The sequence below is a fragment of the Pteronotus mesoamericanus genome, unplaced genomic scaffold (genome assembly GCF_021234165.1).
Source record: "Pteronotus mesoamericanus isolate MK-2021 breed Mesoamerican mustached bat unplaced genomic scaffold, CSHL_Meso_final contig_84, whole genome shotgun sequence".
In the NCBI taxonomy this organism is placed as follows: Eukaryota; Metazoa; Chordata; class Mammalia; order Chiroptera; family Mormoopidae; genus Pteronotus; species Pteronotus mesoamericanus.
Genome location: NW_026555267.1, coordinates 679182 through 702177, shown reverse-complemented (window position 1 = coordinate 702177; position 22996 = coordinate 679182). Strand labels below are relative to the sequence as shown.

Sequence of the window (22996 nt, the reverse complement as noted above, 5' to 3'; positions counted from 1 at the left end):
ACATCCTTTATAACAACTAAAATGTAGACTTCTCCCAGATAATTAGAAGTAATAAAAATCAAACTGTTGACTTAATTTGTTTTAAAAAATAAATACAAAGTATTTGTTTTCTAAAGCAAATTTGCGAAGTTTAACTCAGTCAGAACGAAGTTGACAGTCCGGGTAAAAAGACTTATTCCTGGGCAAAAATAGACCTAACTCTTTAGCTCCCAGACCAGACCTATACAACTGAGATCGACTGAAGGGTGAGAAGGGAGATTATTCGCACCATTCAGACCAACAGTTCAGTCAATCTCCGTTCATTTTCAAGTTGAAATACAGGTACGGTCGCGGGGCTTCCCGAGTTGAGTTCTCCGGGCCAGCTTGGCTCGCTGGACCTTGGACGGGTTCCTCCGGCCCGGCAGAGCCCATTCTTGGAGATACTGTTTCGGCCACCGCTTTGGCAGGGAGCCGCAGGCGAGTCTCGGGGGTGGCGCGTCGGGAGGAACGCAGATGTCTAGGGGCATCCGCGATGCAGCCCGGACCGACTGAGGTTGCATGCACTGCATCCACGATGGGAACACGTGCTACCAGAGGGAAATGCCTTCCCCTGCGTCCCTCTGCGGTCTCGCCGTGCCAAGGTGAGAACTGAGGGCGCAGACCCAGCAGCCCGTCGCTCCCCGACCCACCCCGACTGCTGGGGCCTGCTCGGGCGATCTCACCCGCGGGCGTTATTACCGTCGGCCCGCTGTGCCGGCTGTCCCGAGGCTTCGTGAGGTACCCGGCAGGCCTGAGGCTCTCGGCTTCCTGCATTGAGCTGCACCCCCCACCTCCGCAAGGAAAACGTGGGGCAGAAGCAGCCGTCTGCTCACAGTGGGTCCGCTGCTCCCACCCGTTCCGGTGAGGGTGACTCCAGGCTCTTGCTGGGGGTGTCCCTGGAGCGGCCAGCAGCAGACTCCACTCGAGCAGGAGAAACAGGGGTCTGGGGTCAAGGCCCCTCCCCACAGCTTTGCCCAAACCCTCCCTTTCCTGCCTCTACCAGCGTTCAGTACTTTCTGAGTCTCCCTGGCTAAAAATATAGGGAAACTGAGGCACAGGAAGATTAAAGTGATGTGCTGCAATCGGGTTAGAAAGGAGATTGAGTAGATGGTTTCTTGTTCAGAAGGCTCGTCAGCAAACTTGGAGAATGAATTGCGTGGAAGGGGGGCACGGGTAAGGGTGGCTCAGGTTGGGGTCCGGGAACATCTGGGTTAGGAGAGGGCGTGCTGGAGGGCAGGGAGACCCCGCCTTCCAAGAGCCCCCCAAAGAGCCCAGGGGAGGCGGTCTCTGACTTGAGAGCCGGCAAGCCAGCCTCCCAGGCTGCTAGTGCCTCCTCAAAGCGCAGCCCATCAAGGGCTGAAGTGACTCAAACATCACAGGAATTATAAACGGACTGGATTTATCCCCAAACCAGCCATTTCCTCCCTTTCCTCCTTTCTTTCCCTTCCTGGGGATTCATTGTCAGTCCCCTTTACAGAAACCGCTAAAATGGAAAAATCCTCGTCAGCCCAGCGGGGCCCTTGGAATCTTATTCCTCTGTCACCCCTCCCCCAGTCCCGTTCCACTTGACTTGTGTGGCTAAAACGGAGGGAGGCGAGCCTGGAATCAGTATTTGCCCCAAAGTTCCAGCTTTCTTTGTATAAACGTGGTTGCGGCTCTGCCCCACAAAGCAAGAAGAGATGACCAAGAATAAGATTAATAATAAAAATTGAAACAACAACGCACTGGCTTTCGGGATTTAAAAGTTGTGAGTGGGTCTCCCTTTGGTCTTTCTTCTGACTTATAACCTGATCAAGGAGATAAGATTAGCATTGATAAAACTTCAGGATCATCCTAGATTGTTTTGTTTGTAAACAACAAACCAGAATACTTTCCAATATTCTATCAGTAGAGGTGAGAGGTTCCCCCCAACCCCGCCGCGCAATGGGGGTGGGAATCAGGGAATCTATTCCTAGATAAGAGCAAAGGGGGCCTGATCAAATCCCCAGGAGTTAACAGCTCAGGTAAAGTGAAGATTCCAGCCAATCAACTATTGTTTGGTCAAAGAAAAGCCAAACAGTGGCCCTGGCTGATTCCTCCTGGAATTGGCTGAGCTGGCTGGTTATTTTGGCATCTCAGAAAGCCAACCTGGGCAGGTGCTGAGTTGGGTGATCTGTATCTGTGTCAACATGGGCGCTGGACCATTCCAGCCCCTACTGCTCTCCTGTCCAGCTGGCCAGGATTTCACTTTGTTCTGCATGCACTGGCACACTGAATTCCCGAACTTCTTTAACTCTAGCTTCCATCCCTCTTCTTTCCTCTCTGTACGCTCTCATCCCTCCTCTCTGCCTGTCACAGGCTGCATTCATTTCTCTGGGGCTGGCAGGGGGAGGGGGATCTTCTGGATTCAGCCCCTCAGATCTAGTGAAGGAATGGACGAGTCACTGGTTAATTGGCTCATCAACTGCTAGGTCAGAGCATCTGTGTGTGAGGATGCAGCTGTCGGCTATGGCTCTGTCAGCCTGCCATTTTGCAGGCGGTGCTTGTGGGAAGTGTTTCAGATGCCTTATGCAATAGATTCATTTGTCTTTGTGGGGAGGGTGACCTGCCACCATACGTATTTATTAAATTCTAAATTCTCCCATCCTCTGAAACATCAACTTTTTTTTCTCTCCTGAAACTGAAAATCCAAGTAGGCCAGAGGAGGAAGAGAGGATTTCATTTTTGTTCCACTTTGCAGTCTTCTTGGTCTGGCCATGAGTGGAAGGAAAATTTCAGGCCAACACTCAAGTGGAGACAGACTTTATCTGTTATTTGGTGGGATCTGGGGGACTTTATGGACCAGCCAGGGTGGAGTTACGGGGTTTGCAGGGAGCTACGAGGTATATGAAATATAGCTTCCCTTTTAGTAAAAAAAAATAAATAGATTTTGGCGTCCAAATCAAGGTAGGAAATTTTAAAAGTCCAAAGGGAAAAGAAAACCAGGAAGAAAAAAGCTGGAGCAGGCCTTTCATAGCTGGAAACTGGCCTCTTGCTAGAATCTTCCACACCCAACTCGGGGGGCCAAACAAAAGACGAGGACAAAACAAGCCATCCTGCTGTTCTTTCTTAAGCCTCCCCCTCCTTTCTTCCTCCAAAAGACCCACACTGTCCTCTGGGGCAGGAACCTGGACACAGTGCTGAGTTTCTCACCCCTTGTCTGGTTAAACTGGAGATGGCGGATCTGAAGTTGGCCTTGGATCCCCGCCCCCGCTTCCCCCGCCCATCCCCTCCCCTCTGAACTGCCTCGGTCTGGGGAGAGGAGCTTGGCAAAAAGGTGTCAGTGCCCAGAGGGCCCCACCCGCATTCCCTCCTCCCCATCCCACGCCGTATCTCCATGTTTTCTTTAACCAAACAACTTCAGGTCCCCAGCTCCGCTCTCTTAAAAAGCTTTTAAAAATGTAGAGCCCTTGATGCCGCGGACCAGCCCCGCAGGGCGAACGGCTCTGCAGGGATTCTGCACTCACTCTGGGAAGGAGCCTGTGTGGCAGACGGGGGGGGGGGGGGGGGGCCTGGTGTAGGGGCTTTTCATTAGACGGAAAGAAATAAAAAGCCCAGACAAGAGCGCTCCGTGCGGCCCAGCAGGTGAGGCCGAATTTTGGAGGCCCCGGTAGAAGAAGGAGGCATAGCTGCCAGGTCGGCTGAAGCAAAATTCAGCATCCATTTCTGTTCTGCTACGAGACGGCTTCACATGTCCCGTGTAGATATTGCAAAACAAGTGACTAAAATATCTCAATGCGTGTGTGTGTACAAAACACTACATTTTCTAAGAAAGAAATCAGCCGTGGGGAAAACAAGACTTAGTCTCTTCATACCCCAGCTGACAGAGTGAGCTCTCTCTCTGTAAGCTAGGCCTCCGAAGGGGCAAGAGAGGTTTTGTGCAAGTCTCTGGAGAGGGTCACAAGCAGCCTGTTAACGTCACTCAGGATGGATTTCATGCAATTTGGTTTATGAAGGCAAATTGCATTTCACACATGAGTCACCTTGAATAACCCAATAATTAATGAAAACCATGTTCTGCAGGGAAGAATTTATTGCGTTCGCCGGCTTTTTATGAGCTGGGTATAGTTGGGAAATGAAAAATGCGAGGGCGTCAGTGATATCAGCACTGACTCACCGAGACTCCTTCTCGCTGGGGCCCGGAGAGCAGCGGCCCGGTGGCAGGGGGCCGGCTTAAAGGGCAGAGTCCGCTTATTGCTGCCAGGTTGGACCCCCTTCGGTTTCTGTGCCCAGGGCCCAGCCAGTGTTTCCTGGAGTTCCCCTTGGGGACAAGTTGGGGTTTTGGGGTGGTTGATGCACCAAAGCTGGGAGTCCTGGAAAGAAGGAAAGGGAGAGGGGAGTGGGGAGGGGGTTTAGGGAAGAGACAAAAATCTTGGCTCCTTGGAAGTTTCTGGGAAAGAGGAGTGGGCATCCTGGTACTCTTCTCCACGCCGGAAGGCCAAAGCTGCTCTCTCTGGGCACCGCCAAGCCCGGGTCTCTCCTTAGTTTGGGGGGTGGTTATGTGGAGGCAGCCTGCCCAGAGACATGAGGTCAGAACAAGGTGGTGGGCTGACTCCTCTTCCCCCAGGAGAAACCCTCCCCTTCCCCTGGGACACAGAAAGAAACAAGCTACTGGTTACATACGTGTTGTACTCTTTACAGAGTCTTCACTTCCCTCATCTTTGTCTGTCTCCAAGAACCGCCCTGTGTGGAAGGTCCAGCAGGGATGATCACTTCCATTTTACGGATGAAGAGACTGAGGGTCATAGAGCAGAAAGACAAACGGCTGGCACGGGGAGCCAGAGCAGGGAGAGACGTTCAAGCTCCCCACGTCAGTGATGTCCTAGAAAGAAGGAGGAGCAAGAGATGGCCAAGCTAGTCTGGCTACTCCATCTTGCAAACAGACCATGCTCTTTGGTTCCCTTAGGAAGCATGAGGCCTCTGGCAGCATCTCCAAAGAAGGAACCAGACAGTCTTGCCCCAGCGGCAGCAAGCTTGCCTCTAGATCTGGAGCTGTGTGTTCAGTCTTTGACACCCTCAGAAACCTGGATAACACAAAGACTCACCAGAGAGTCCCATTCTTGGTTGCCTGGGAGTGGGAGAGGGAGGGAGATCCCCCCTTCCCAGAGCAACAGGGGGACCAAAGGGAGTCAGGAATTGGCGTGGTGGTGGCGGCGGGGAGGGGCGCTGCCAGGCCCGGCTCCACTTTCTTTGGAAGGGGCCGAGGGAACAGCTGGCCGCAGTGGATAGAGGGGCAGGAACCTATAAGAATATGTTGTCTGAGCCAACATAGAGAAGTAATTTTTTTTGAGGATGACCAATACCTTTGAGAATGGGGTTGACCCAGGCTTTTAAATAAATAAATGGCATGAAGAAAAAGAAGAGGAGGGAACTGTTGTAGGTTATAAAAAAAGTTAAGGGACATAGCAACCAAATGTAATGGTAGTAGACTTTGTTTAGATCATGGTTTGAAAACTAATTGTAAAAGTATAAATTTTTAGAGAACTGAGGAAATTAATGCATAGATAAAGTTAAGGATTATAGTTAATTTTGTTATGTGGAGTAATCACATGGAGGTTCTGTTAAAAAACAAAAGAAAGAAAAGGAAAAGGAAAAAAGCCCTTATCTGTCAGAGATTCAAATAGTATTTGTGAGTGAAATGATGTCTGGGATTTGCTTTCAAATATTTCAGAAAATAATGAAATAAGTTGGTTGTAAGATGGTATTTGTTGAAGTTGAACGATAGGTTTACATTTTTTTTTACTGTTTAGTTTTCTGTACATCTGCCACTAGAAAACAAATTAGTAAGGCTGTGGATTCATATCCCCAAAACCACACACACACACACACACGCATCCACTTCCACCCTCAATTTCCGGGGGTGAGCCTTTGAGAACCCCCATGGAGTGGACTGCAGAGTCTTCAGGTTCACCACGCACTTCCCCAGGGAGAGGTCAGAACTGGAAACTGTTTTGGCACCTAACTGACCCGATCACGCTGTTCCTCTCGGCAGGGCTGTAGGTGTGCGAAACAGGACTTTCCGACGCTGAGGGGTTAGGGCCCCAGCTGATTCGGCTATAGGTACAAACTTCCAGGCATAGCTCCCTTGTTGGGAGTGCGGACCCAAAGTGACACAGGGTGGTGGGAGCGGCAATCGCCCTCTGCCTCGTTCTGCTGTGAGGATTAAATAAAAGACACATACTTACAGGGCACTTAGGTCCCTGGCACGTAGGTAAAGATGAGGACTCTGAATGGGCCGCCCCAAGCAGCCCGAGGATGTAAGAGTCTTGCAGGCGGGAGCTGCGGGGCGAAGTGGCGCCTAGGGAGCGCCGCGAGTCAACCGGGTAGGCAGGAAGGAGCGCGCCGCCCGCAGACGCACTAAACGGGTTTTGGTCCAGCGGGAACATCCGCCTTGAAGTAGAACCTCCGCCTCAGGGTAAGGGACCCGTGGAGGGCAGGGTACACCTGCTGCCTTTGAAGAGGTCTCTATGTGAGTGCAAGCAAGGTCTGGGAGGAAGCTCAAGTGCTCCCCAGCTGCGCTGTTAGAGACCTCAACCGCGCCCCCGCCCCCCGGGCCGCTTTGCCATCCAAATGCAGCCGTAAGCCTCGGCGGGTCGCATTACTGAAAAAATCTGCCCGACCTGGTGTTTACACACGCAGAAGGAAAAGGGTAAGGCTTTTGGACAAAAGGAGGAAGGTCCTCAGGCCACCCCTTGTCCTATGGAGAGTTGTTGGGGTCCCCTTGGTTCCTATGAATTCTCCTACCGGGAGCGGGCCGCCTAGCCAGCCTAGACCGCACGAATCTCGGGCCCCTTCGTAAGGGGCCGGAGATAAGGAGCTGGTTCACGGTCCATTTGTACTTCTCCTGGCCCAAGGCTTGACCCGCGCCCCTGGGACAGTTGATTCCTGAGGCTAGAAAAATCGTGCAGAGGGGCTGAGCAGGAGACAAATGAGGCAGAACCCGGAGGAGGCTCGTGTGCAGGATTCCAGGTCGGCGGAAGAGCACCCCCAACCCCTGTTTGCGTCATCTCCATACACACACACACACACACACACACACACACACACACACACGCAGCTAGAGATCTGGGCTGGGCCTGTGCCAGATCCTGGGGCAATGTGGGGGGGGCAGTTGGAGAGGGTAGAGCAATGGTGTCTGCTTCCCATGGCTCTTCCCCAGGCCTCCATCTGGGGCTCGGGGGCTGAGCCCCATTCCTGTGGAAAGTTCCCAGCTGACCTTAGGGGTAAGAAACTAGGAGCCCTGGCCTTGTCTAGTGGAGCTAGAACAGCAAGACAAGGAGTCCCTGGGAGGGGTGCCCTTGTGACCAAGATTCAGCCCTGTAGAGCCTGGTAGACATGGAGTTGAACTTCTGGAGCTTCTACACACTCATGTCTCAGTCTGCCTGACTTAGGGGACTCCCCCAGGAAGTCATGGAGAGGGACAGTTAGGGTATCACTGGAAGTTCCAACGTCCAGCTGCTTGGCTGTCTACCTGCCTGGAACCACAGAACTAACCATTGGGTTCTGAGGTCAGTTCATTCTGACTTGGGCAAGGAAGCTTATTTTCCTAGGTAGCTGCCACCCAGGCACTTGAGCACGTAACTGGCTAGGTCTGAAAGATCTGTAAGGATCCCCCCAACCCCAGACACCAACTGACTAGTTTGGGTAACTAGCAAATTTGGGGCTTCCTATTATTCAAAAGAATAAGGGAGAAAGAGGGAGCCCCACATAACCCCGCAGTCAGAGATAGCCCTAACTAATTTTTTAATAGGAGAAAACTTGTTTATTTTTCTAGGCTTCTAGAATCTTATTCCCTGGTGTTAGTAGCCTCCAAGAGAGGACTCTCCTCCTAAGCCCCAGCCCCAGCCATATAAGCCACACAAGGGGAGGGCAACGGTCACAGTGTCTCTGGGGAAGAGTGCTGGCGCCCAGGGCCAATAGCAGCTGCAATCCCCTCCAACCACAGATAAAGCAATAGACCCTATGGAGACCAAATATTTAAAAAAGAAATTTTTTTGGTGTGTGATTTTCTAATTTAAAGTGAAGGTCATTTTATCTGCCCTCTCAGAACTCTTAGAAATCCTCTGAAGGAGGCTGGAGGGGAAGAAGGACTAGTATAAACCCAAGCAATACAGAATCAAGGCAGATTATGAACCCCGAGCTCTGCTCCAATCCCAAACCTCACTTTGAAGAAGGGGTTCCCTGTGTATGGCCCAATATCAACTCAGGACATTTAGGGTCAGTGTAGACAAGCTGCAGATGTTTGGCCTGACTTCTCCAGCCTCATAAGGTGCTGGGATCTGGGGTAAATGGCTAGCGCAGAGCCTTGGGAACCTTGGGCTAAGATGGACTTTCCTCCAGGTCAGAGTTCTCAGGCAGTAACCAGGAACAAGCTGCTCCATCCCCGGCTGGAGCTGAAATTCAGAAAAGCAGATGGTGTGTGAGCATGCGCACGCACACACGCATACTCTTGGAGACAGGAGGGCTAACTGCAAGCCTTCACTAAGTCCTCAGGAGAAAAGTCTTTGCATCCCCTTCCCTGCTATATTGATTATGCTCCTTCAGAGACAGGAACCTGTGAGCACCATAGATAGGACAGGCCTTATTGAGTCAAAATGGATTATGGGTCATCTTTCTTTGCTCCATCTTGTGTGTGTGTGTGTGTGTGTGTGTGTGTGTGTAAAATGTCTGCCCTTCTCTTCTTCCAACTTTGTTTCTTGGAACAGAGAACTTAGTGGGAAAAGAAGAGAAAACCTTTCGCTATGGGGGTAGGAAAGAGACAGAGAAGGGAGGGGCAGGCCAAAGACAGTCAGGTTCTGGGCCATGGGAATGGTCTCAGGCCTCTCAGCGAGGGAGATGGGGGAATCGGAGCAGAGATCAAATCCCCCAAACTGTGCTTTCCTCCAAGCCTCGAATGGACAGCTCCACTTCCGGCCAAATGGGTGGGACTCACGGGACCAGAGCCCTGGCGCTGACATTACTCTTGATTTAAAGAGTGAAAACTCAGTCTTTGTCTCTAGCAGGGCCTGTACAGGAGCAGCACTGAGAATGGCCAGCACGTATCCTGATAATTATCGCCCCCCTCCATATTCCCTGAGGGGACAAAACAAGGTGGAGGTGTACAGTTGTAAGAAACTTTAATTGCTTTCTTGAATTTGGAGGTAGGTTTTTTCCTCTCTCCCTCATTCCTGAGTGCCATCTCAGGGGCTGGAACAAAGGACCCTGGAAGCTGCTACACACCCCGGGAGGCCTTGGTTGTAGGTCTCTATTTGAAAATCCCACCCCATTATTCCATATCCAAGTGTATGTGAGTGGGTGGCGGAGAGCTGGAAGGCTCCTTAGGGAATTATGGGGTGAGGGTGGAGGAGGTGATCTCCCGCACCGATTTGGACCTGTTTAATGGATAGTTCGGACTTCACACGCTGGGACTGACTGTCCCATCGGAGTCAGCCCAAGACGGTTGCCCCACAGATCAAGGAGCTGGGCTTCCTCAAGGACCTAATAACTGTGCCACACCCTAGGTCCACATGGAAGCTCAGTGGTGAGCTTATCGCCCTCTTTGTGGCTTCCCCTGCAGCCATCCTCCACACTGACACCCTCAGCCACCAGTAACACTCCCTGCTTCTGCCTGCCTGCCTCTCTTCTGCCTGAAGTGAACACTGAGGGGGACTTAACGAGCAGCTGACCCAGCTCTCCCCCCCTTACACAGTGCAGAGAGAAAAACGGAGGCACAGAGAGGGCAGATGACTTCGCTCATCACACCGAGCTAGAACAACACCTTGCCTGAGACGCACTCTGCAGCGCGACCCTCTAGGCCCAGAATTCCTAACGACTGGGGCCCAATCCAAGCCTCCCTAACAAAGCCCAAGGTCAGAAGAGGAGACTTTGGAGCCAGTGGGCCTTCCAACTCCGCCAGCGACATGCGTGGCATGCAAGGAGCAGTCCACTTGCCTGCCCAGCACTACAAGACCAGAGGCCAGGGCCCCTGGGTCTCCGTTCAGCTACTCTCAATTTTGTCCCCCCTTCCCTACTCCCTCCCTCCTTCCCTGATCAAGACCCTACTCACAGTCGGTGGGCTTGGCTAAGGCTCCAGCTATTTCTAGCCATTACCAGTGAAGACAGCAGCGCAGTGTGGTTGGAAGTAGCTTCTCCTCTTAGTAGATTGCCTTTTCATTGCTTCATAGGTCCACTTGTTCCATGATGGAGTCTACATTCGATCAGCTCTAACTTTGCAGCTGGTTCCCTCAGGTCTCAGCCTCTGAAGCACTTGGGTTTGTCCTGAGAGAGTGCTGATCCCAAGGATGTTGCAGGGCTGCCCAGATGGGGAAAGCCCGGAGGTGATAGTGGCCTCCTCTTGACCAGCCAGGCCTTCACTCTCTGTTTCTTGTAGTCCCCAAGCCCCACTTTCATTTTGTTTCAAAGATTTCCCTCTAAAGCCAGGAGAGGCTTTGTCTGACTTCGCTTCAGGGAGCAGGGCCCTGGCTCCTTTCAGCCCCAGCTGGGCTTCGCAGTTCTGGTCACTGGCAGGGCTCCGAGGGTGGGTGACGCTGATCTAGGCTGGCCTGTGTGGCTGCCCCTGCCAAGGGCGGCTCCAGCCCTGCAGACAGCTTGCCGCCCGACAAGCTCCTGCCAGACTTCGGAGAGCAATGGAAAATAGGGTTGGAAAGGAAAACCGAGTGCATGTGTTGAGGGAAAGGGGTTAGAAAAAGTAAAACGGAGCTAAGAGGAAAAAAAATAGAAATAAATTAAAGAAATAGATGAGAGGGAAAGGGGAAAGGAGAAAGGAAGGAAAAAGCGAAAATGAAAGAAAAATGAGAGGATAAAAAAAGCAAACAGAGAAAATAGTGTAAGTGGAAGAAAGGGAGAAAGGAACCAAAGAGGGAGGTAAACATGTGGGAGGGGCTAGAAAGTAAGCAGTAAAGACAAAAAGGAACAAAACAAGAAAGATTGCACAAAAAGCAAGATAACTAAAACTGAAGGAAAGAAAGGTGGGGAGAAAAACACAAATATAAAAAAGAAAAGAAAGATACCAAGCGACTGAAGACAGATGAGAGAACATACAGACAGCAAGAAAGGGTAGAAAAAAAGACGAAAGAGAGAAAAGATCGCACCCGATTAGACCATTTTCATAGGACGGAGAGAAGAAGCGACCCCAAGTAGTTTAGCCAGGCGGAGCAGTCTGGTGGGGGAGTGAGCAGAGCCCCGACCTTTCCAGAAAAAGAAGCGTCCCCACTGCAGATACATTCTCACTATTTATCACTACCAACCTGAAGGCCTCCGTCGTCCCGACCACAGACACTGCTCCAGTTGGGAGAATGAAGTCACCGGGCACTCACTTTGCTTTACAAAAAAAAGTAAAACATAATTTAACAAATGCTGCAAGTAGGTCGGGTAGGTGCCTCTTGCCCCTAACTCCTTGTTGGCGGGCAGGACTCCGGGCAGGGGCGGGAGCTGACAAGGGGGTGCCAAGTCCCCGTGTCCAGAACCCCTGGGGTCGCGGCGGCTGCGCTCAAAGGCCCGGCTGTAAAGGTCACAGGCGGTCTGTGGGGCCTCCCTGACTGGGCTGCCGGCGGTAAACAGGCTCTTAACTTTCAACTTGGCCTTGACCCTGAAGGTGTCTGGCCGGTATGTAAAGGAGCAGCTGAGGCTTTCAGCTCTTTTGGCTGGGTCAGTAAAAGGGAGCTGAGGGTGTGGGGAGGCTCAGCAGCCCGAGAGGGTCTGCCTGGAGGCTCCCAGTAGGACACAAAGGAGTCTGCGGGGCTGGGGGAAGGGCTGGGAGGCCCGGGCTGTACTGAGGCCTCAGTCCTGAGCTTTTTTAGAGCCCCAGGGAGGCTGAGGGGTGGGCTCTTAGCCTCAGTGTCTCTTTGTGGGAACCTCTGGCTTATTCGGAGCTGAGATAGGCAAGCAAGGAGTGACCAGTATTCTTTAGCGCAACTATCCTTTTTCTTTAAAAATAAAAACGAGTATCTTGTAATTCATTAGAAACAGATATAAGTACGGAAAGACAAATAGAATTCATTTATTCAGTTTATAACGCGCTTTTATTTGCAACATCTCAATTTAATCTTCACAGCCTTCCTGTGAGGTAGTAATTATTGTGCCCATTAAGAGACAGACAATTTTTACAGATAAGGAGACTTAATCCTACTTTATCCGACTCCAACTGGGGACTATGATAGGTCACAAAGAGATGCCCATACCTGTGCAGGTCCAGGAAATGGAAGCACATATTCATGTGTTAATAAATAGGATATTCAGAACTCTTCCCTGGGATCTAGTAGATGCTAAGTAAATTGTAGAGTGAAACAAAAACAAAACCAACAAACCCTATAATTCTTATTTGCGTTGAAATGTGTCCGTTTACGGAGAGATCTCCAGCACAGCTGGCGCGGTCCCCAGAAGATGGGCATTCCGCAACGATGCAGGGTTATGCGCACTCAGATGCTTTTGTCCATGGACCTAGATAAGAATTCCACGTACCCAAAAAGTGTAGCAGCAGACAATGTTGCTAGGGATCTTTAATTTTTTGTACTTAATTATTTTTCCTTCTAAAAACAGAGAAAAAGCTGGTGTATAACAAAGCGCCAAAATATCACGTACAGCTTGAATTTTCACGAAGTGAACACACCCATGTAACTAGCTTGCAGATTGAAGTCGAGAACATTTCCGGCACCCCAGAAAGCTTACGTATGGCACCTCCCAGTCAGAAGCCCTCTTCTCCAGGGTAATCTCTTCTAACCTAATTTTGCTCTTGAACCTAATTTTGTTCTTGAACTTCATAGAAATAGAGTCATACAAAAGTTACTCTTCTATGCCTGGTTTCTTTCACCCACATATCTGTGTGACTTATTCATGTTGTGTGTAGCAGTAGCTTTTAAAAGTTGCTGTGTAGTACTCAGCAAATTTTAATTATAGTACAATTTATTTACCTTGTAACTGTTGGTGGAGATTTAGGTTGTTTCTATTTTTGAGCTATAATGAATAAAGCTGCTTTGGGCATTCTAGTACATGACTCTTGTTAGACATAAACACTTCCTGTGGTATATGCCCAGGAATGGAATTGTTGGGTTATAGGGTATGACTATGATTATTTATATTTTTAATTTAAGGATTTATTCATGCCTATACTGTCACCTACCAAGCACAAACCAGTGAAAAAAAATTAAGTCTTTAGGTAAAAATCCTGATGTTTCTGTCTTTCATTATTAGAAACTGCAAAGCATCAAAGAGCATGTCCAGTATTTTCACTATAAGCAGCGTTGCCTTAGCCATCTTTGCCGAAAGCATTTTGGCCATAACCATTTTCACCACATAACTAATTGGCCATAAGGTAATTTTGCTGTAAAAAAAGATAAAACAACTGGTTGACAGTTTGATGTTTTTGTTTGTTTGGTTTCATTTTTCCATTGAAAACTCATCAGCTGCCTTTGAAGACTTAATGTATTTAAGCCAGTTGTTAGTTTGGATTCATTTCTACACTGATGAAGTTCTCAGAGTTACTTCCATTTTTATACTATGCGTAAATCTTAGGTAGCCCTCATAATGGCCTATACAGTGATGAGTAGATATGACAGTGGTCTTTAAATACTTAGCCTTTCTTCCAGAGAATGATAATATGCCCCAAGAGTTAGTTTCTTATTGTGAAACACACTACAGGCATCTCTTATTTTATTGCATTTCACTTTATTGCACTTTGCAGATAGTGTTTTTTAATAAATTGAAGATAGACCTTCCACTAGCATAAAGATTACGACTTGCTGAAGGCTCAGAGGATGTTAGTATTTTTTAGCGATGCAGAATTTTAAAATTAAAAAATAGGTGCCAGTATGTACCTTTTTTAGACATAAATGCTATTACACACTTACTAGACTACAGTATAGTGTAAACATAACTTATGCACTGGGAAACCAAAAAACTTGTAACTCACTTTATTGCAGTAGCTTGGAACCAAATCCAAAATATCTCCAAGGTACGCCTGTACATTGGGAGGAGAAAGAGAAGCCAAGGGCTCTCTTTGAGAGCACAAAGTTGAACCCACAGTTCCCACGCAAGGAAGACAAGTGCTTAGGTGTAATCCACAAAATAAAATCAGTTATTTGCATAGGATTGCCATGAATCTACACACATTTTAAATATACTCAAATATTTTGTATTTCACAATAAAGTCTTTTTAATTTTGTTATGTCTTTTTAAAATGTCCCCCTTTTGTTTTTCTTAATTTTATCTTTTTAATGGCAAAGTTTCCTCACGGCCAATTAGTTATGTGGTGAAGATGTTTGCAGCAAAAGTATTTGCAGCAAAGATGCTATAGCAGAAGTACCCAGACCTGTCGAAGAGGCATCTCCCTTTTCTCTCATGTTGTTTTCAAATATAATAAAATCTAATGAGGATTTCCTGTTTTGTGTCTTCAATTAGTTCATTTTTAAAATTTATTGATGAGAGAGAGGCACATCGATGTGTGGTTCTGTTTGTTTATGTATTCATTGATTGCTTCTTGTATGTGCCCTGACCTAGGATAGAACTGTAACCTTGGCATAGTGGGATGACCTGGCCAGGGCAGCGATGTCTGTTATAGGTGATCTAATTTTCACTATAGTCCTGCAACTCCAGTTTGCCTGGGCCCAGTCCCGAAAGATGGCTCAAGTTCAGGTTCAAGTTTGTGAGTGGGCATGGCTGAACCCACCTAGAGCTCAGAGTGGTCTGTTTTATATAACTGCCATGACCCCTGTACAGAATAGAATAATTCCTGTTTTCTTCAGAAAAACTGGGGGTTCTAGGAGAAGTGGACTCAGGATTGATTTGGGAGGGATAGTAAAGGAAACAGGAAACCTCAGATTTGTGAAACAAAGCAGTTGGAACCCTCTGAATGATGCTGCAGAGTAGGCCCCAAAAGAGGAGCTTCAAGCAATTTCTCCAGTGGGTACGGTTCCCTCTCCCACCCCTTTTCCTTCTAAGAAAGTTTGAGCCTAGGGGAAGCCCACAGGGTCCTGGGCTTTCTGGACACTAAACGTGAGTAGAAGTGAGCCAGTGCCAGGGTGTTTCCTGGGCCTTTTGGAACGTAGTAGGACTGCAGGGCAGAGAGGCAGCTTCGCACAGGCCAGGCTCCTGTGTTTTTGAAGTCCGGAAACACCACGCCTAGTTCATGGTCATTTAGCCAGGCCTGACTTCCTGGAAATTCCTTAGACCTCGGAAAAGGGGGAGAGATTCTCTTTTTCCACTGAAGCTTCAGTATTTTATAAGATCTCCTCTCATCCCGTTTCAATTTCTCTTTCCCTCTTTGTGCTGCCTCCTGGGTCTCCTCCTTTTGTCTCTGATTCGGCCTCTCTCTCTGAATATATGTCACGTGTGTTTTCTCTTTGTATCTCTTTCCCCCAACCCTGAAACCGAAATCCAGACCCCTTTTCACAGGGCCGGTCGAGAAGCCCCATTTCCCCTCGGGTCTAAGACGTTTTGTGTCCCAGGCGCCAGATCTCACGCCTCCTCCTTCGGAACTCTGTCTTCCCTCTTCCTCTGCCCCGACCCAATCCGAGAGCCGTCTGGGTCGGCAGCTAGGGTCCCTGGGGAAAGGGCCGCCCAGGCACTTCCCTGGACCAGGAGCTTATTACAGTGCATTCAGGATGGGAGAAGCATCTGGGGTGAACTGGGATGCTAGTACCCAGGACTCAAACAAGGGGCTCTCAGAAATACCGTTGAATTCCCATTTCCTTGCCTCCGCTGGCTCAGGCGCACTCTCAGATTCCCCTTTCAGGCCTTGGGGCCTCCTGGCCCCACCCCCGACTCCTCTTCCCCCTACAAGATGGACACTTTATAGGGAGAGCTTTATTCTCTCGTTAAACCTGCCAAAGCACAGGAGACAGAGCCAGGGAGAGAGCGGAGGCGACAGAGGTGGGGGCAGGCTCACGTCCCCTCTTTCTCCGCCTCCCACTTCTCTCCACCCCCACAGAAAGCAGCGAAAGGACACCTATTTTCTCTTGTTTTCAAGCAAGAAAGAGAGGGTGGGAGGGGAGGGAGAGGGAGAGAGAGTAGGAAGGAGAAAGAGGGAGGGCGGAGGGAGGGAAGGACAGCAAGGAGGGAGAGCGCAGCGCGGGGGTAAAGTATTTTTGCAATTTCTGCCTTGAAGATTTTACTAGCTTCTTTCCCCCGGGCCGCAGCCAATCAGCGCGCGTGCCGGGGCACCTGCGTCTCCTGCGTCAAGACGGCCAGGCCGAGCGAATGCTGGCGCCCTTCGAGCTGGAAGAGATTTAAAACGCTTTGGCTTCCCCGGGCCAGGGTGGGTAAAGCGAGCTGGGTGCCCCCTGCATCCCCCACTCTCAGCACCCCATGAGCCGACCCTTGGACCCATGGAGCCCGGCAATTTTGCCACTTTGGACGGGGCCAAGGATATCGAAGGCTTGCTGGGAGCAGGAGGGAGTCGGAATCTAGTCTCCCACTCCCCACTGACCAGCCACCCTGCGGCGGCGCCTACGCTTATGCCAGCGGTCAACTATCCCTCCCTGGATCTGCCAGGCTCTGCGGAACCGCCAAAGCAGTGCCACCCATGTCCCGGGGTGCCCCAGGGGGCGTCCCCAGCTCCAGTGCCTTATGGCTACTTTGGAGGCGGGTACTATTCCTGCCGAGTGTCCCGGAGCTCTCTGAAACCCTGTGCCCAGGCAGCCACTCTGGCCGCGTACCCCGCGGAGACTCCAGCGGCCGGGGAGGAGTACCCCAGCCGCCACACCGAATTTGCCTTCTATCCGGGGTACCCGGGACCCTACCAGCCTATGGCCAGTTACTTAGACGTGTCAGTGGTGCAGACGCTGGGTGCCCCAGGAGAGCCTCGCCACGACACCCTGCTGCCTGTGGACAGTTACCAGCCCTGGGCCCTCACCGGTGGCTGGAACAGCCAGATGTGTTGCCAGGGAGAACAGAATCCACCGGGCTCCTTCTGGAAGGCAGCATTTGCAGGTAACCTGACTCGCTATTCTGGGTCTCTTTGGTGCTGCTAAGCATGGGGTTGCAGGCCCAGCTGGCACTTGCTTGGGAGGAAGTGAAGGGAGACTTGGGGCTGGTGAGGAGGAGCTTGGTGCTCCTCTTTGGCTATTAGGACTGTGAAGGGAGGTCCCGGTAGTTGGAGAGCCTGGGTGGAGGCCCTCAGGGTCAGTGTGAGGGGCCGGAGCCAGGTACCATCTGCAATCAGAGGGCCACCATGTCCCTTCACATCCCTCGCAGGCCTTGTGACAAGCCTTTCAATATGTCTGAGTGTTTGGCTCTCTTTGCCGTTGGATGGGGCTCAGGGTGTCCCTACCCATCCTAGTATAGATCCTAGTTTAATTCTACAAAAGGCTAAAAATAACTCCCATTTCAGTGTGTGTGTGGGCATGGGAAGGGGTGGGAACAGAGATATTGGAAGTTCTGTAAAGAATGCAACCCCTCACTTTCTCTCTGAGGAAGATTCTAAAAGAAAATTTAGGTTTCCTGCAATGATAATTTAGGTATGTGTATTGGGTGTGTGTGTGTGTGTGCGTTGGGAGTGGCGGCAGAAACACATTCCCTTCTGTACAGAATTTGCCTGTAGAATCTATAGGAGTGGCCAAGAATCTGAAATGCATGTGAGGGTGGACGTATGTGACCTTGGGCAAAGGTCTGGCTGTGTGCGATGGGTGTGTTTGCAGACTTGTAGGTGTGAGGGCAGTAATGGGTGAGGGTGGCCTAGAAGAGCCTGCTCTTTCCGAAGCTGAGAGGTGACCAGAAAACCAGCTAGAAGCCCAGGTGCCCCTGGGTGCTTTGGAGGAGCGGAAGCGCACGGGTGCCTATGGGGTGACCTGCGTGCTCCTGCAGGATGACTCAGTTTGCGGGGCCTGAGTCCGTACCTGGGCAGGGGTCTGAGCGTGTCTTGCTCTTCCTCCCTCTCCTGCCTCACAGACTCAAGCGCTCAGCACCCTCCAGAAGGCTGTACCTTCCACCGAGGCCGCAAGAAACGCATTCCCTACAGCAAGGGGCAGTTGCGGGAGCTTGAGCGAGAGTATTCAGCCAATAAGTTCATCACCAAGGACAAGAGGCGCAAGATCTCGGCAGCCACCAGCCTCTCAGAGCGCCAGATCACCATCTGGTTTCAGAATCGCAGGGTCAAAGAGAAAAAGGTCCTTGCCAAGGTCAAGACCAGTGCTACTCAGTGAGGGACCTCCCTGGCTTGTGGGGAGGAAGGCGGAAAGTATCCTGGGGAGGCCAGGAATCTGCCAGAGACAGACTGGGACCTAGGACTCTGCCGAGGGGCCCCCAGAGGTGACACTTGTCAGGCCACGGCTCCTGCGCTGTTTTTCATGGACACCCTGACTACCCCATATGTCCCAGAAAGCCGGTGAGGCCCAGAGTTACATCCTAATCCGCCAGAGTGGCACCACTCAAAGGACCTGTTCCAGTCTTAATCATTCATCCTCACAGTGACGATACTAGCCATAGTTGCCACGATAATTAGTCTCATATTTTCTACCTAGAGCTCTATGGAGCACAATAGAAACAGTTTATGGAATGAACTGATTATGAATAAACTTGCAAGGAGATGGTGACAGGGAAGCTTCCTCTGGATCCCCTTCCATTTCCAAAGCCTATCCCTTATCCCGGTGCGTGCAGGGGAGAGGAGATGACAGAGTCACTCTTGTGACTACGTTGCCTATTAGCATTTTTCTAAAGTGACAGCTGGGCAAGATGGACAACAGTGGAGGATGCCCCTCTCTCGCTCCCTGCCCACCCCACAGGTTATACCCACTGGTCTTGGGCGTCCCCATTCCCAAGTCTTAGATTTTGTCCTTATATGAAAATGAAGCTAGCGGGATGCCTTCTGGGTCTGTGTCTTCCTTCCAGAGAAATGGAGTTTGAGAAAGTGCCTGGATAATTCACCTTGTCTCACTTCTGCCTCAATGCTTTCCAAGTATTCCCCCAAGGTTCCTGGTGGTTCTGACCTAAGCAGGTCATGGTTCATCAGACATTTGGGTGCTGCATTAAACAGATTTCCATGGCCTTCTAACTCAGCCCCTCCCAGGAACAGAGTTATGGAACAAGATGGTAGAATCTTAGCCTACTGGCAAGCATGTCCCAAACATGCTGGTATAGCTGGACAGGAGAGAAAACCCCAGAAAATGGCCCCCTTACCACCCGTTCCTCCTCTGCTTATGTCCTCGTGACACCCAGAGGAGCTTGCGGGTCTCAGCCCTGGGAGATGTAGCAGGCCCTTTTGCGGGTGAAAGAACTGAGGGTGGCTGGAGCCCAAAGGTCCAGGCTCACGGTGGGAAACACCATGAGGCTAGGCAACGGTGGCCACAGACTGTTTTCTTTTCATTCTGCAGTGGTTCAGTCCACAAATCCTGGATCCGGGGTGGGTGGAGGGCGGGTTGGCGCCAACCCCGTTTCCCCGGCCACTTAGAGTCCCATAATGTGGAATTCCTGAATGCTCTGATCCCGGAACTGGAGACTCTGACACTGAGTCTCTTCGCCTCAGTGCCAGCTCCCTGATGTCCTGTACCTAGGCACAGGGCCTGGTGGGACTTGGTAACTTGGCTGGTGGCAAAGACAGCGGCTTTCCAATGGATCTTCCTGCAGCATGGACTGGAGGAGTCTAGGCACATACTTCCTGCTATCTAGTGCACAGGCGTGAAGCGGAGAGGGCCCGTTGATCTCACGTTTTGAGCCACCCAGCTACTGACGGGCCCTCGGGGACAGTGGGTGGAGGGCCGAGGCTACGATCTCCATGCGGTTCCCTCTCAGCGATGGCCCGGCTAGTAGTTCTCCAGGAGCCGCCAGGGCTGCTGCAGTGGAGGGGTCCTGGTATTTCCGGCCTGCAGTGGGGTGGGATCCCAGTCCTAGCTCTCTCCTGGGAAAGAGGTGGGAAGCGACTCAGACTCCCCTAAATCTTTACAACAAAGGAGCCGGGGCTAAGGGAAAGGCCCTGACGCAGCCAGTCACCCTCCCTCCCTGGGTCTCTTAGAGTGTGTGTAGTTGGGGTGGGGGTGGGGGTGTATGTTAATTTCGTGATTTTAAAAAATACATGTAAGCCCCGTGGTCCAATTTAAGCTCCTTCTTAACATGCCTGGCTCAAAGGAGGTTACTGTCTGCCTCCTACGTTCCCCTTCAAGTGAAGTCCCAAGCAAGTAGCTTTTAACATCAGCTTCTCAAGTGTAGTCCAGGATAGTGTGTGGCAGATCCCTGCCTTGCTGCTTCAGAAATGACAGACGTGCGGGTAGGGTGTGGGACAAATGACGCAGAGCGCCATGCTGCCGAGCCCCCACCTGCGGAGGGAAAAGGCCACAAGAGGGGTTGCCACTCGGACTAAACGGGATGGCCTAGAGGCCTGAAGGAGTCAAGGCCACGAGACTCTGGATTTTCTCCACTTCGCTGTCAGAGACTTAGTGTTTCGGGACTCCTCTATTGTTCGCTCGCCAGAATTTCAGAACAAACAAAAGATTTGGAATTTTAGAGATTTAGTTTTCTAATGTGAGTTTCGACTATAAAAAAGACAAGGGCGCCCCCTTCCGGCAAAAGCTCGTCATTTCAGGGAAACCTGCGGATCTGCTCCGTGGCAGCCCGCAACCGAGCCTCCGGCTTCGCGGGGCCTGGAGCCTCTGGGGTTGCGGAGTTGCGGACTGCGTGTCCCGCAGAGGGCGAGGCCCCGGAGTGACCTGGAATTGGGCCTGGGTATTGGCAGATGTGTCGGTCCAGATGCCAACAAAACCAGGAGGGAGGCCAGGAGGGCAGCACGGTCGATCTCGAATGGAGAAAGAACGGGGCGGTCAGGGATCCAGGGCCAAGGCCGCAGCGCCATCTTCCTTCTCTCCAGGTCTTCGTTTCGCTGGAGGGTAATAGTATTTATCTTCCCCGACAGAACAATTTTCAGCGGGCTTCCCCCCCCCCCCCCAGTGATTTACTTGTATGGACCCTGAGCAAAAAATAAATAATAAATTTTGGTTTGTATTAAACCCTTTTCGGCAGGGGGCGGCGGGGGCGGGGATTTTTAAACACTAATGTTACTCCCGAGGCGAATTATAGCCCCTCCCCGCGACCCCGCACTGAGACCAACCATTAAAAATCTTTCACTCATTTGGTTGTAAATTACAACAAAATCTCACACATCTACATTCACTTGCCTGCAGTTATTTGCTTTTAAATAGGATCCTTTAAGGCTACAGTAGAGAGGGTTTTGTTAAAATATACAGACTGAAGCCTGTGAACACAACGTTCACAAATAGGGAAATTCAGACAATATTTTCAAGGACAGCTAGACGCAAAGGTGCACAAACACACTCCGGAAAACTCCATCAGGCGTCTCTTCACCAAAGCGGCATAAGTTTACTCCAAGCTGCCCTCCCTCCCTCTCCCTCCTTCCCAAACGGTTCCTCCGGCTGAGTCTCAGCAAACGTGGAAAGAGGATCGTGGGGCGCGTCTACGCGGGCGCCAGGAACGAAGTCACTCCCACCTGCAGACCAGGTGGGCTTTCTTAGGCTCCCACAGGCCCACAGCGGAGAGGCGCTTAGACGCGCCCTGCGGAAGCGATTGTCGAATCTCGGTCCCCGCAGCGGCCCCGCGGAGCGCGCGCGCAGACAAGGGTTCGGGGTCCTCTGCTCCTGCCGGCCTGGCGCTCCCCAGGCCGGGGCGGGCCGTGTACCGCACCGCTGCTCCTTCCCGGCCCCTCTGGCCACCCACGCCCTGCGTCGTTCCAGGGCCGGACGCTGTCCCTACGCGAGGGAAAAGGTCCTGGTCAAGCCCCGCGTTTCCACAGGCCGCGTTGGCTCCCCTCCTCCAGCGCGAAGCAAACTGCCCTCTTTTCCTCACGTTCATTAAAGTTTTATTGTAGGTCCTAAGCGCTGCACTTTAACTAGGTTTTCTTGGGGAGGAAGCCTCTGTGCTACAATTCTGAATTAAAGAAACGAACCCGTTACCGTCAACTTGAAATAAAGCGCGGAGGCTACAGCTGCGGAAGGGGCGGAAGGAGGAGGTTCCGTTGTTTTTGAAAGAAACGTACTTCATGTTCTCACCCACCTGAAGAGCCCCTTTCGGGGGGAAAAGGGGGAGGAGGTACTGGAGCTGCCCTCGACCTCTCAACCGAGTGGGACCCCCCACCCCCGCCAGGCCCTGGAGGTTTAAACACATCTAAGGGAGATGCCAACCTTTCTTTCTCAGATACTAGTAACTTCTGTGTAGAAAGAGGGTGGGGGGAGGTGGGAGCAGAAAGAGAAAAAACGAGTTCCACCGCTGCCCCTCCCCTAAATTGTCCCCCCAAATGAGAGGGGGCAACAATCGCCCCCAGAATGATGGAAAGGGAAAGGGAGCGTCTAGCGGGCGCCCCGAGGGGAGGACAGAATTAGGGACAATGCCATTGAACTTGAAGTTTCAGGCGGGTGTTGGCCGCCGCCCCCACACCATTCTAAACGCTTTATGGGAAAAGGGAGGAAGGCGAGGGAAGGGGGGCACTTCTCTGGCCTTGGGAAGGAGGGAGGAGGCCAAGCGGCCAGGGAAAGGGCCAGAGCGACACGGAGACGGGCTGGAGACGCCGAGGGTGGCGGGGAGGCGAGAAGGCCTCAGCCTGCGCGGCGGAGAGGACGCTGCGTTCTTTGCCTCACTCGACTCGCACCCAGCCCCGAGGAGGGCGCCTCGGACCGTGAGTCTCTCCCGCTCAGCCTCGCCTCAGACTCTGCGGGGAGAGGGGCGCCCAGTGCTGTGCTCCCTGCAACCTACCTTTAGCTCCCGGTGCGTGAGCGGAGCCCTGCGCCGCCTGGAGGCTGGGCCCCCGGCCAGCCCTGCCGAGCTCGGGGCCTTGGGGCAAACTCGGTTCCTCTCCTGGCCTTCGCAGAGCGAACAAGAGTGGATGCGCCCATATCTCTGGCCAGAGAGGGGGCCCATTTCACTACCTTCGACAGTGCTTTCCTCGCTAATAAGGTAAATTGCCTGACCGTAAGCCTGATCGGTGACCGCTCTCTCAGTCTCGTACCCACCTCAGGGGGCCCTGGAGGGA

General features: G+C 51.5%; 1 protein-coding gene across 1 annotated transcript; it reads left to right on the top strand.

Annotated features, from left to right (window-relative positions):
- The first annotated feature begins 16355 nt into the window (after nt 1-16355).
- Nucleotides 16356-18170, top strand: HOXB13 (homeobox B13). Its single transcript, XM_054585495.1, has 2 exons — nt 16356-16959; nt 17917-18170. Exons 1-2 carry the CDS (start codon nt 16356-16358, stop codon nt 18168-18170), a joined length of 858 nt encoding a protein of 285 aa, XP_054441470.1.
- Nucleotides 18171-22996: the final 4826 nt, after the last annotated feature.